At 41.3% G+C, this 14,293-nt stretch overlaps 1 protein-coding gene across 1 annotated transcript; it reads left to right on the top strand.

Moving 5' to 3' along the window:
• The first annotated feature begins 455 nt into the window (after positions 1 to 455).
• Positions 456 to 13,480, top strand: clcf1 (cardiotrophin-like cytokine factor 1). The gene is made up of 3 exons (XM_037261443.1): positions 456 to 783; positions 9,305 to 9,459; positions 10,450 to 13,480. The coding sequence occupies exons 1-3, from the start codon at positions 768 to 770 to the stop codon at positions 11,554 to 11,556; spliced, it is 1,278 nt and encodes a 425-aa protein (XP_037117338.1). The 5' UTR covers positions 456 to 767; the 3' UTR covers positions 11,557 to 13,480.
• Positions 13,481 to 14,293: the final 813 nt, after the last annotated feature.

Genomic DNA, 14,293 nt, shown 5'->3' with positions numbered 1-14,293 from the left:
TGCATTGTCATTTATTTTCTCTGCTGTTTGTGCATGTATTTCATAATGTCTTATGTTGTTTTTTAAAAATGTGCCTTTTAATGATAGATTGATGTCATGTCATTTCATTTTTTTGCCAGTTCAGAAGCTAAGGCTATATTATGGCCAATACAGACAGAAAAAGAAAATTGATAGATTGATAAAGCCAGACAAGAATGAACTTGAATTCGCAACTCGAACACTTTGCAACCATTTTATTGGATTAATACTACTAAATATTTGAAAACAGATTGGGGGGGAAAAAGTGAAGGATGCTAGAGCGCGGAGACATCAAACGACCACAAGTCAGCGTGCGTGAAGGTTGATGACGCGTGCGTGCATGAAGACCGAGATGAGTTGAGACAAGTCCCGTGGTTCCGGGGCGAGCAGTGATGCGTCAAGCCGGTGAATCAGCCGTCGGGATGAAAAGAAGAAAGGGAAAGAAAAAATCGGGATTCGGGGATGAAAAGGGGGAGGAAAGGAGGAGAACAAGGAGGAGGGAAGAGAAGGAGGATACAAAAAGCCTTCGTCGCCCCGGAGAGTGTCACACGGATCACAGAAGTCCGAGCATATGCTCCATCCTGACGCGCCTCTACTTCGGAGCATTTAACGATCTGCTTTGGACCTCCACCGTTCGCAACCTTTGCTTCAGAGAAAAAAACAAAGCTAGAGAACATCTTCAAGGGCTCCTCAGCTGATTGATGAACTTCTGAGTACTGCATGGAAATAAAGGATTTGGAGAAAGGAAAATGACATATTGCACAGGTAAGTAGGCCTACGGAACTGAAACCATTCTGCTAGTTATTTGGATTTTCTTCTTATTTTACACCTGTCTTCTCTACATTAAGAACTCATATTTTATATTAAAACGTATAAAGGTGTTCATTTTGCTGCATTCTACCATAATTGCCAAAGTCGTTTTTGAACAAATTTCAAAAACAAGAAAAAAATCAACAACTAAACCAACAACAAATTTAACACAGTTGCCTCCATCAAATTTTTGGGTTTAACATGAACTGGATGACTTAGAATATAACTGACATAACTGATATTTATTATTGTGAAAGTGACAAAAGAAATTATGATAGTTATGGACATCTGTGATTTCCCCCCCCCCCCATTTTTCTGACCATTATCCCAATTTAACTACTCACCAGAAATGACTCAAAATTCAAAAGACAGAAAGGAAAAAAACAAAATTTAATTAACGTATTCTCAACGTGTTGAAACAGTAAATTCTATATTGAAATGGATACATTTCAAGAAATGAAATAAAATACCAACACGCCTGATTCTTAGCCATAGTCTTTATTTTACGCAGAACAAGGAGAACGTGTGTTTCCAGTGCTTGTGAATAATCATTAAAATGATACATAGTTAAACAAACCCAAAGGTTTAGGGGTCACAGCAGGCTTTAAGCGCTTGTCTCGTTAGCTGTCACTGATATGTGAAAGTTCATGATTCATGTTAGTCACACACGCCACTCACACATACACACGCACACGCAAACGCAAACACGCACGCACACACATTTTTTCAATCCCTTTTACAAAGAAGTCTGTCCTCTGGCGATTAAACAAACAATACAGGCATAAACACAAAATGTATTATTGTGATGGTTGAGTGGATGACTGTGAGTGAACACACACACAGTCACATACACACTCACACAGACTCGCAATCACACACACACACACACACACACACACACTCACCACAAACACACACACACACACACACACACACACACGATGCTATTTGATTGGCCTGCACGATATCAAGCAGTAACGGAAGGGTTAATTCCAAGCAGACTCCCCACTGAAACAAGTCCACAGCACCCACAGGGGAAGCGAGAGCAGCGGGAAGAAAGGGGGATCATATAAAATGAGTCGGTCACGCTTTGAACAGTTACACATGCTGTTTACATTTTTGCCAAATTAACATGGCCCCTCGGCGTAGAAAAAAAACTTACCGCAGCCCCCCTTTCAGATCCTCCTCTCCTCCTCCCTCTGTCTGTCCTGCAACACTACTGCAAGTCAACATACAGTATCCTACAAATGTTAAGTAGCTGTCACATGCACAAGTGGATCATTTGGATCTATTTAAGGAATTTATTGCAGAAGAATTTTAGCTGACAAGGGCTCAACTACATTCTCAATTTGATAGCCGTATGACACATTAAACTGCCTTTAACGCAATTGGTAATAAAAGCGTCAAAGGAAAACATTCTTGCAGATTATGTTCTCAGTTAATAGATTCATTGTTTCCTCTAGAATGCATCAAAAGGGCACAAACAGGAAAAAAACGACTAACTTTTCCCAGTTGCGTGTCTTCCAAAACATTGTAGTTACATTATTAAAACAACATGAAAAAGAATTATCTTTGAATCCCAAAGTTAAAACTTGAAGATTTAAAATGTCTTTAATTACTTACGAAGTCGTTTTTACATATTTTCACAAACAAAGGGGTGGGGGGGTTGAACTATTGTACTATTGTAAATATGAATTAACCTCGGAGGGGCTATGACAAGTCCAAAAACATGTATTCCACAAATGCGCTTGATAAAATATACTTGGCGGCTGCATCATTTCCCCCACTAAAATATAAAGCTTTATAAAATATGGTATAAAAAAGTTTCCCCACCCGTGATCTAAAGTAGGGGGGGAGTTGATGGGGGGCTCTGAAAAAGAGGAAGCAAGCAATGAAAGATGAGGATGGAAGCAACAAGTGGAGCCAATTAGTGAAAGGAAAACAGAGTGAAGGCAATTAGGCCGAAGCCTTAGCCAAGTTTCACTTTTCACTGAGATTTGGGAAGAAAATCCGGAGCGGGGAAAGGCAGAAATTGACAGGCTGTGTGAATAAAAGTGACTATCAAAGTAGATTAGGGGCGGGGTAGTCAAAAGTGGAAAACAACACAGATGCTCATGTTTGACAGGCTGGTAGTGAATCCGGTGTGGGAGAGTGGACCTGTGAAATGTATGTGACAACACACTGGTTTGGTTATACGGATTCTTCAGCCTGCGTGTGCGCTGCCTTGGATGCATATGTGTGTGTCTACGCCTGCTCGTTTGTGTGTGTTGAGTTAGTGAAGGAATGCGCGTTTGATTGGCTACAGGCTGCTCATAAATCTGGCCTCTAACTGTACACACACATGCACATACACACACACCGCACTGACCCCGACCCCCAACTGTCACCCGCGCTAACCCTTCCAATGGCTTCACGTGTGATGTTAAATTAGCCTTTAAAACAACAACAACAACAACAACAACAAGTGTCACGGCTTGCCCTCAGACAAGCTCGGGTATTATTGCAACCATGACAACTAACCTATGCCATATCAAATTTGACCGCAAGTCCTCATGGGATTGGTCGGAATCAACTTTGTGTTTTGACGTTGTAGATACAAATATAGTGCGAACTCTGACAAAGCAGTGAGGTTGTTTTCTCACAGGTATGCTTTTATGTTACGGTTTCAGATGAAGTGTGACTGCCAAGGTTAAACACAGAGCAAACTCACATGTGTCGTGAACTTGAGATATCGTTCTCCTGTCTGCGTTTGAATCAAACCGCAATACATTTAAAAAAATATCTTTTTGAATCTGGTTTTATCTGCTGGAAAAAAAAGATCACATGCCACTTTATCAATAAAAATGTTATGTAGATAATTTTTTCTTATGCATTTTGATTATATCAATTTATATATATTTTTTGGGACAATTGACTGTGTGCTATCGGAGCACCTGAATTTCCTCTCTTGGGATCATTGAAGTATTTTGTTTGATTGTTCATTGCTTTACAGGATAGTCCCTTGAGATGCATCATCCCATTTTCACGGGCGTCCTTTAAACACATACAAATAATAACAATATACAAAGTAACAATTAAAACAGCAAACAATAAAAATAGACAAAATAAATATTTAAGATGAATCCACAACTTGATGCAAAAGTTAAAAACAAACACGTTAAATTTTCCCACTTCTTTATTTTTAATACTCGCTATGCTAATAGTCATTACCAGGAGGCTTCCGTCTCAGTTTAACTATTTTATGTATGCCAGAAAGATCGAGACACAGCTGTGGAGCCTTCTCTGCAAGATTACGGAAGAAGGTCTAACCCTGACTTCCAGGTTTCCTTCTCTTATCCTCTTGGCCGTCCACCTGCAAGGGGGCGACTCTGCCTTGCCTGTGTGATAATGTGACCTTACAGTCTTAAATGAAATGCATGTGCAAATAGTGTCATAGAGAAGGGAAGGCCAGTGAAAGCAAGAGAAGGGTCACAGCAAGTTATCGGTATTGCTCAAGCATTCTAATCACGTGTGCCAAATTCTAATACACACTCACACACAATCCTTTACATTCAATAATGCTCCCTTAAGGTTTTATATTATTTTATGTGACTTTTGTCAAAAAAAAATCTGATACAAGATATATGCCTTTGAGAACTTAAAATAAATATTAAAATACCGCCAGAAGATATGTACATGTAAATGTAAAAATAAAGAAATGAACTGAGGAATTATAATAGTACTTAATAGCAATATCAACGCTATTTACTGTATTACCTTTCGGTGGAGGCTTGACATAATCTGGTCCTATTGTGGAAAAGAAAAAGTCTTTTTTCAGAATAGATGAGAGAAAATCACAGCTTTCAATAAGGAGCAACACATTTCAGTTTGAAATGGATCTGAACATGTGTGCTTCAATGGGGGTGCTGCAAATGAGAGCAAAGATGATAAAAGTCAAAAGATAATCCATGATGATGCACGCTCACATTAGTCGGTTTGATTGTTTGTCTCAGCATTTGCACGATCGCGACTTCAAACGCGGCTTCTTTCACTAATGGTTTCTTTCACTTGGATAATAGAACACAAAAAAATCTGGAAAAAATAATTTAATGTCTGCCATCAGTGAGGGAATCAATGTTTACTCACGCTGGGTCAAAAACTAGCGGGTTACCATGTTGTCCTTTTACACAGAACTCAGTGAAATAAGATCATCTTGAAAAGGCTGAAAGCCCATTATGTTTCTGTTTGTGTGTTTTTGCACATTTTGTCCAGCTACAAAGTCGGCTTAACTCATACCATGCTAGTTTATTTGTGCTTTATATTTAATACAGAGTGGTGATTCAATACGGATGAGCTGCCTCGTAATCCTTAGAGGGCTTTTAGTATTTTTCCTTGTCTCCCTGACTTTATGTTCCTGCCAACTCCCATCCTGCATTCCGTAAAATGGGGAAAGTCTGAAGTTTTTAATCTTTAACTCGAAAAAATGTGTGAAAATGCCACTCAGCAACAACGCTGACGTGCAAACCCGCAGCCGTTTGGGCGTTTTAGCATTCTTTGATAGCATTCCTCTCAATTAAACTGTAATTCTTTTTGTTTTTATGTTTAGATTGACATGCAGTAAATTTCAACTGAGAGTGGCAATAAACTGCTTGTGGCCTCATGAAGAATTATTTACTATCCGCTAAACTGGCGTTTGTTGTTGAGTGAGTTTAAGCTGAGCGCTTGTATATCAAATTCAAAGACAAAATCTACTGAACGATCGACGGCCTTTGTTTCGGAAAAAACTGTGAGATGGGTCACTAGTACCTCAAGGCACCATTGTACATTTTGCAGAAGTACTTGTTTTACAAAATAAAACATTTATTTACGTACAATTTTTATGAAACTTTATCATTCATGATAATTTTCAATTTTGCGATATTTAAGCACATTCTTAAGGTTCAGAATGTGCAAGTCCAATGTTGCAGTGGCTTAAAAAATGAATTGAATTTACTTTCTAGGGATGAAATCTCACTATTAGGCTTATCACTTGAGACGAACGTAGTGTTGACTACTTTTTTTTTTTTTATATGATGAAAGACCACCACGATAGGCAGGTAATGTTCGGACAATGCGGGGACGCGCTTGTGTTGCTGTAATGCAGTTGCCCCACAGAGAATGTTCAGGTTCCAACCACACGCTGAAAAGAAGGTGCTTCTACTCCGCACCAGGTACATGCATGCAGCTTCAAGCCTGCGGCACTCACCTTGAAGTCTGGCCTAGTGCCAGCTCTAATGAAGTAACTCATTATAACATTACATAACAACAACATGGAGGTGGGTTTTACGATATGCTAGTCACGCTGCTCCTACAAAAACCGTTTAGGCACAATGGAGGAGGATGCCTCCTAAAATAAAAATATATCAGAATGTCAATTCACCATGACCATCATGGAACGTTTTTGGCATTTTGTGTACTTTTCTCTGTGTGGGAACAGTTTTTCCACTGTGAAAATAATTTTTGTTCAATTTTGTTCCCCCGTGATGGGATGCCATTAGATGTTCCACAGGAGGAAGCGCTGCATGACCTGATTGTCTTCTAATGTTCACATGTGGCACAAAGATGCTTATTGGTCCTGGCAGGTAATAGGCTTCTTTGGGATGAACGGGTTCTTTCGGCTGATGGGGTTTGTTCTCAGTGTCTTATTTTAAGGTGTGTGTGTGTTTGTGTGTGTGTGTGCGTGTGCGCGTGTGTGTGTGCAAGCATGCATTTGTGCATGTGTGCGTGTGCATGTGTGTGGGAGCGGCCCAGGACTACGGAAGAGTTTTTCAAAATACTTAAAAAATACTTCATGGAAACGCTTTGATGTGGGCGACCGGAGGTTCGACGAGTCGTGTTACAAGTCATCAGCCCTAATTAGAAATGTTCCCACGTGCAGTTGTTCGTCAGACAAATTACAAGACATCCATTACTCAGTTTGTTTAAAGCAGACCAGAGCTGCTGCTCATGACCAGAATTAAAATATATATGAAATATGGTTTATATAAAATTGTATATACTGTATGTATATAGTTTTGTACAGAATCACATACGGGGGACTATTTGTTGAATGTTGCATTGAATATGATTCTCATCAGTAAGATGTCTCAAAAGAGTAAAAGTTTAAAAAAAAAGAATTTTTTGAGCCAATTATTTAGATATCAATTTTGCTCACTCACAAATGAAGTTAGACACACTATATGTTAGTGTCTCTTGTATATATTGGATTGGATGTTTGAAACATCACTCCAAAAAATTAGACATTAACTTTCATTCATATATTCTTGCCAGATTGTTCCCCACAATTACTTTGTCAGCTAACCATAAATATATCATAGATCAAATTAATGACAAAACAATTATGTGGTGGAAACTGTTTGACATGAAAATGGGCTCCCCATACTGTATAATTAAGTGACACGGTGAATATTGTTAAATGAATACCCTTCTGTCAATGAAATCTGAACATTAGAATAGAATAGAATAGAATAGAATAGAATAGAATAGAATAGAATAGAATAGAAAACTGCAATAAAAAAGCCTGAACTTGGCTGTTGTATAATTTTCATGTGAGTTTCTTAAAAAAACTGTATGGTTTTTGTTGTCGGGCACAAGAGAACATTTTTGTTGATAGAATCGTAACTGGCATAATTGTATTTTTGTCAATACAATCTTTCATAAATAGGATTTTAGAATACTCACTTTACTTTACTTGAGTCTTCTTTTCCCAACTAATGCACAAAGAAACAAACTTTTTTGTCTTTTTAGCATTCACATTCGGTCTGAATGTATGGATTACACACGCAAGACAAAGCGGGAACAGAAACCCCTATCTTTGACAGACTTCCATGTTATTGTGCCAAAACGGTCCGAGAATTTAGTCGTCACTGATCCACCCACTTCCGTCTACGCTCAGTCCGTCCTTTTTTTGAACTTTCTTCGTCCTTCACCCGCAAAATGGGAATTCGGTCAGAACGGACGAACGGATTTTTCCATCCCTGGGACGGAATGCCCACCTTAGTATTTTTCAGGTCACTTCAAGTTACTCTCTAATTGTTCATTGTTGACTTGTTCCATGACAGGGGCATGAAGGCTTGGAGGGTAAAAAAAAGGGCCAAAATGGGGACTATAGGTGGCTAATCAGATAAAATTGTCTACTGACGACATAAGCAAGGAACCGTAACTGGGCGAAACAAAAAAGGACGAGTAGGGTGACGCAAACGAGAGGCCCGAGGTGTGTCAGTCATACAAAAACTGGCAGAGTCGCTAAAATTGTTGTGCAATCCATAATTCACACCTGTTCAACAGCGGCATGTTTCGACCATAATTACACACATGAATCACCGCCTGCTGTCTGGATGTCATGCGGTGTGAGACAGGCAGTTTGCAAAAGAGAATATGTTCGTGTGTGCGTGTGCGTGAGTGAAACCAGAAAATGAGAGGCCGTCGAACATGCAGTCCCTTCTTGCTGAAAACCACCTTTCAGCTCCAATCTTCTCTGTTTGAAACTCGAGTTGAAAGCACTGAACACACACACACACACGAATTACATTACACAGCGGTACCTTGACTGACAAGTTTAATTTGTTCTTGAGACCAACCTCATAACTCAATTTACTCATCCTTTACTGATGTAATCAAAGATAGTTTTCCCATTAAAATTAATTATTAAATGCCTTTCATCCATCGTGCCCCACCCAAAAAGAAAAATAGCACTGTAGTATATAAAAAGGCTCCAAAACATAATAAAATCAATGGGTGTCATAATTACTGTAGATAGTATCGTATTTGTGTATTGGATATATGCCTTTAAGAGCGTGGCCTAGTCAGTGACATCAGTGACTGGACAGGTGAGTTCAGTGTGAGCGTCTGGCAGTAAGTAGTGGCCTGCAGCAGCTCGTTGCGAGGGTTCTCAGTTTTTGATTGTGGTCCCATAAAAAAAAAAACAGTGGCTCTCCTTTCCAACATGCCCTCGCATATCTTAACTGTAACATATGTTAACCTCCACAAATGTGCTGCAGACTACAAATGACCTAAAAAATATGACTAATACAAAAACATTTGGTTGAAACCCTTTTTTTTAAACATACAAGTGCGCGTGCGTTTGTATGAGAACAAGGAAGTCACTCATCTGACCATCCCTCGCTATTAAGTGAGGTTTTATTTGAAGCCAGTGTAAACCTCTGATCGCCAGAGAGCCCAAAATAAGAGTGGAAACGGAAAAAGCTTTATTGGCAGTGTTAGATGAGTGTGCTGGCAGTGTGTAAACAGACAAGGCCATCGCCATAGAGACAAAGAAGTACACTGGAATATTGTAAGAGAAAAAAAAAAAACTATGACGGAGCAGCAACTTAAGTTTGGAACTCATCGCCGGGTGTCATTTCTCGGGCTATGTTGTGATTATGAAAACCTCTTAAAGCGATTAAAAGTATTACAGCTGGAACACTTTGACTAATATTTGTGTGTGTCACCTTTGCAGTTCATCAAATCCACCTTGTGTTCTTATTGGCTGCTGCCACAGTCGCCACCGTGAGTTCTTCCCACAGCCTGGCCAGTGAGAGAAGTTCAATAGAGAGCACGTACGAGCTCACCAAATTTCTGGAATATCAGCTCAAGGAAATCAAAGATGTCTACGTGAGTTTTGTTTATTTATTTTTTATTTCATCGTGTTTGTTTGTTGTGTGCTGCCTGCTTCCAGTTTTTGATTGACAGAGGTACAGAAGCACTCAAAATGATTCAACCCTCTTTGTAAATCTATTCTTTTAATTTACCCATTTTTAGCATTATGGAGGTAAAATTACAAAAGCATAATAATTTAAATAGCTCAACACAAGTCAGATTCCCATTTTGTAACTGTTATTTCTACATTGGTCATTTTCAGTGTGTGTCAGTATTCCTTCATAAATGCTCAAATGAAAAATCCCCCTCCTCAATTTCTATGCTAATGGTCGATGTTGAAATAGCATAGTGCCTCTCTTTCAACTGTAATTTCAACAAAGTTTGTAATATAGTATAGGCATGTAGAAGCCTAACATCAAATGAGGTTTTATTTTGATGTAATCCAGGATACACAGTTCTATTTAAGAAGAAAAGTCTCAGTCAACATGTACACACACAGTCAAATATGATCAAATGAAGTTGTAATTTACCCCATGGATCCATAAGAAATTCTGGATTGAGCTGGAAATGTAGCTCCTTTTAAGTTGATTTGGTCAGGGTCTATTTTGGGAACACGCATAGGAAGAACTGCAACACAGATAATCACATTTCATCTTTAATCTTTTTACCACATGAGTACTGCAGAGCAATGTTACTTCTGGAGAATTACTCGTGGGAATTATTTGAGTTGAAAAGAGATTTATTGACCTAGAATACCATTGTGCCATTTCTGTGTCAGTTTATATTATTTCTAATAGTTTAGGCAGATATGTCAAGGTTGGGTTAGTGTTATTTCAAACATTTACTGCACATATGTGTTTCTCAGACAATGGAAGCATTTTGTTTTTGGCGACCCTCCCGTGGGTCTTCATCAGAACATGCCTGCACATCTGTTTGGTTCTACTTAATGTGCTTGACAAGGTCGGAAATTCTTAAAATTCAACTTGTTTGTGTGTCGCCCCATAGTTGACATACCTCGGCCCCCCGTTCAATGATAAAGACTTTTCGCCGCCGAGGCCCAATAGCACGGCTCTTTCCTTGCCCAGCGCCGCCACCCGCCTGGAGTTGTGGCAAGGCCTGGAGAACCAAGCCCGTCTGGCTCAGAACCAGAGGGCCTACTCAGTCCTGTTGGCGGCTGTGAGGGAGCTGGCCCGCTCCACCCTCTGCCCCTCCCTCAAGACTTCCCTGCTGCACTTCTGCACAGGCCTGGACGGCCTGTTGGGCTCCATATCGGCGCTGATGAACACTCTGGGCTATGCCCTTCCCGAAAAGAAGTTTGGTGAGCTTCAGAGGAGGACAGGGGGAGACCGCCCGGCACCTCTGATCAGCAGCAGCTCATACAGGTCCAGAACCAGGATGAGGACAGGGAGACGGGGCCGAGGGGAGAGAGAGGGCGGCCTCAGTGTGGATGTGAAGCGGGGGAAAGCGAGGAGGCGGCAGGAGGCGGCCGACGGAGGAAGGAGCGATGAATCGAGGCAGAAGGCAAGAGGAGAGAAGAGGAGAGGGAGGAGGGAAGAACCGACCGTCTGGAAGTGGGACTGGGAAGAAGAGCATCCAGCGGTAGACACAAGAAGATGGGGGAGGAGCTTGTTGAGCGTTGGCGAGGAGGCAGCGAGGGAGTCCGGTTCCGCCGTCGTCAAGCCGGCCGGCGAGGGATACAGCTACAACCTGGACTTCCTTCACACGGACACGCTCAGGAAGGAGGACGGCGCCATTGTGGATGGAGAGAAGACCTTCATCGTGGACTTCTCCTCATCGCATCATCAACGCCGTCCTCGCTCCCTCCTCCCTCCCACGCTGCATCCCCCTCCATCCACCTTCTCCCTTCTCTACCAGCTGGGGCCAGGCGAGGAGCACGGGCTCGTCCCCACGCCCTCAACGCTGTCTTTACACGGAGGCCCCTCGCTCCTCTCTGCCTCCTCGTCATCGTCGGCTGTGCTCCTCTCTGTGCGGCCGTCCATGAGCGACTTTGCCAGGAAGGTGGAAGGCTTTTGGATACTGCGCGAGCTGCAGAGCTGGTTGTGGCGTTCAGCGAAGGACTTTAACCGCCTTAAGAGGAGACTGAGAGGCTGAGAAGATGCAGCAAGACACATCCAACTCACACAATGTGCAGTGTTAACCTTGACAGTATTTGCACTAGGGGCTGGGCATTGACCCCATTTTCGACTATCGGTGAAATTAGCAATCAATGACTAGATTCTTTATTTTATTTTGTTAATTTTGTTTTATTGTTCTTATTAATGTGGGCTGCGCAATGCTCAAGTTGTTAGCACATTCGCCTCGGTTCTGAGATTGAGCGGCTCCGGTCTGCCTTTGCCTCTTCTCACATTCCAATATGTTTATTGAAGACTCCTATTTAGGTATGAATGGCTGTCTTGTCCCTGTGCCTTGCAATTGACTGGCAAAAAGTCCAGGGTGTGCCACACACACACACACACGCACACACGGACTCACGCATGTACGCACACACACACACATACACTTAAGAGTCAGCTGAGTGACAGTGCAGCCATTGAGCAAAAACAGATTCAGTGACACAACTGGTGTGAATCAGCAAACATTCATCAGAAATGTTATGAATGGAGAGTAGACAAAAGGAGTTTGGCGGAAGAGGAGGAGGAGGAGGAGGAGGAAACCGCCGGAGGGGTGAACAAGTCGCAGACGAAGGGGCACGAGAGGAGAGCAAAATGAGATGAGTCAGTGGACAAGCGCTGGAAAGAATAGCCAGAGGAGAATGTAATGCTGAGTAAGCACAAGTCAGCTGGTCAGTTACAGTAACTGTACAAGAGCGCTTTACACTTCAGTCAGACAGTGGTGGTTGCACACATGCACACACACATAGCAAAACCTCTAAGGTCAAGCACAATCCATCATAGAATGGTATTTTCGCAGACAAAATATCGGAAACTGCCACCTTTATCGAAACTGTACTACCATGTTCCTTAATGTTCCAAATATGTCGGCTTCCTACAAATTCCACTGTGTTTGTGCAAAATGCAACAAAAATATTCAGAAAACAGGTTCTACCAAGGACCGAACACAGTGAAAAACATACCACCAAGTTATTTCTTGGATCATTTTACACTTATCAAATGAGAAGTTTTTATTGGCTGTAACATTTAGGGCTTAGCAAACACAAGTGATCCAGAAAACTGAAACACTAAAACATGATGCAGCCTGATGGAGGTTATACCGAATATGTGAGCAGGAGAAACTCGATGCTCCACCATAAATCTTTACCGCAGGTATCTTTGATGCGGTTCTTGATAACCTCTTCTCAGCCATAAATCCTCTCTGACTGCATCTGCACAAGAGAGTGTTGTGCATGTGTGTTGCTTTGGACCTCCTCAGTGCTTGCATAGAGGACAGTTTACAAGAGGAGCAGGATGCACTCTCATCTACTGGAAATAAAAAGGACAGAAGTTGGGTTTTGGAGACAGAAGGCAGAAGGCATGGCTTGATCCAAAACGGACATCCATAGACTTTGCCCTCAGGAGCTGGCATGGAAACACTCTCTTATGTGTATGTTTGCAACTCACATGTGAAAGGGATTATTTATGGCTTTTTAAAAAGTGTCTTCACGTTTTCCCCTCTCCAAAGAATTTATGAATTTTACAATGGGCCTTTAAGATGTGGTTAAAGGTTGAGATAAAAGTCTTGGGCCATCGCTAGATTTACTAATGCTATCATAATCAGAACAATTATTTTTCAGTCTTATTATTAGGTTGCAATCAGAAATGACTGAAAAAAAAGTAAAGTGTACGCCATTGCTAATAATGTAATGGACAATGAGGACTTTTCTTTCATGAAATAAGCATGAATAAGAAAATTCATTTAAAAAAAGCAATGCAAATGCAAATGACTATAAACTTAATTGGGTTGACTCTAAGTTGCATTTCCCACTATTGTGTTGTATGTCAAAATCACTGCTGCATATTATAACACTAGTGGTGGCCTAAGACATTTTAACAGTACATTATTGTATTTATTAAAAAAATTATGTTTATTTATTTTTATCCTGTGTGGAAAATACTGTATCGAAAACTCGAAAGAAAGAATAAATACTAGCTTTTGTATACAATGGGCTGTTATTGGTCATTGGGGAACCAATTGTACATTCGTTTTCAGGTGATGGGGAGTTCAGCTGTTGTGTGGAAAGAAAAATACAAATCTTCAGGTTCTCCCACCCCGCCCCTGCCCAAAAAAAGGCAGAGAAAGGCAACACTTTTTTATTTGTCGACTGAGGTGAAAATTCTTTCCTCTTTCTTTTCCTCTTTCATCTCCCACCACATCATTGCTCCTCCCTCCACACAATCTCACGAAGCTCCTCTTCCTGGTAAACATCTCCCTGACCAGTGACAGCAGGGATTGACATCAGTGCAGGTACAAACACACTCCTCATAATCCCACTGTCATCTCACACAAATTTTGTTCAGACTTCTTTCTCACCTGCCTTGCTTCCCCTCCTCCTTTGGCTCTTTGTTGCTTTTATTGCTCTTACCTGAGCATTTTTCCCATGTGCTCGCTGGCTCCTTCCCCTTTGCCCCAGGCTGGATATGAAGGGATCAATGAGGATATCCCAGCTATCACCTCCAAGGTTCACACCTGCAAAACAACTGCACGCCATCCCCGACACACACGATTGAAATGAAATGTGCGTGCGTGGACTCCAGTGCTGCTTTTCCATCGCACAGTAACACCTCCACTTGTTACTTTGAAAGTGTCCCGTGGGAAAATCATAGAGCATTACACATATCAGTCAGAGTGAGACACGCTAAGAAGGAGGGTCCTGATTTTACTTGGCGTAAAA

Source organism: Syngnathus acus, chromosome 10 (assembly GCF_901709675.1).
Source record: "Syngnathus acus chromosome 10, fSynAcu1.2, whole genome shotgun sequence".
In the NCBI taxonomy this organism is placed as follows: Eukaryota; Metazoa; Chordata; class Actinopteri; order Syngnathiformes; family Syngnathidae; genus Syngnathus; species Syngnathus acus.
Note: the sequence above shows the minus strand (reverse complement) of the source record. Positions and strands in the feature narration are given on the sequence as shown.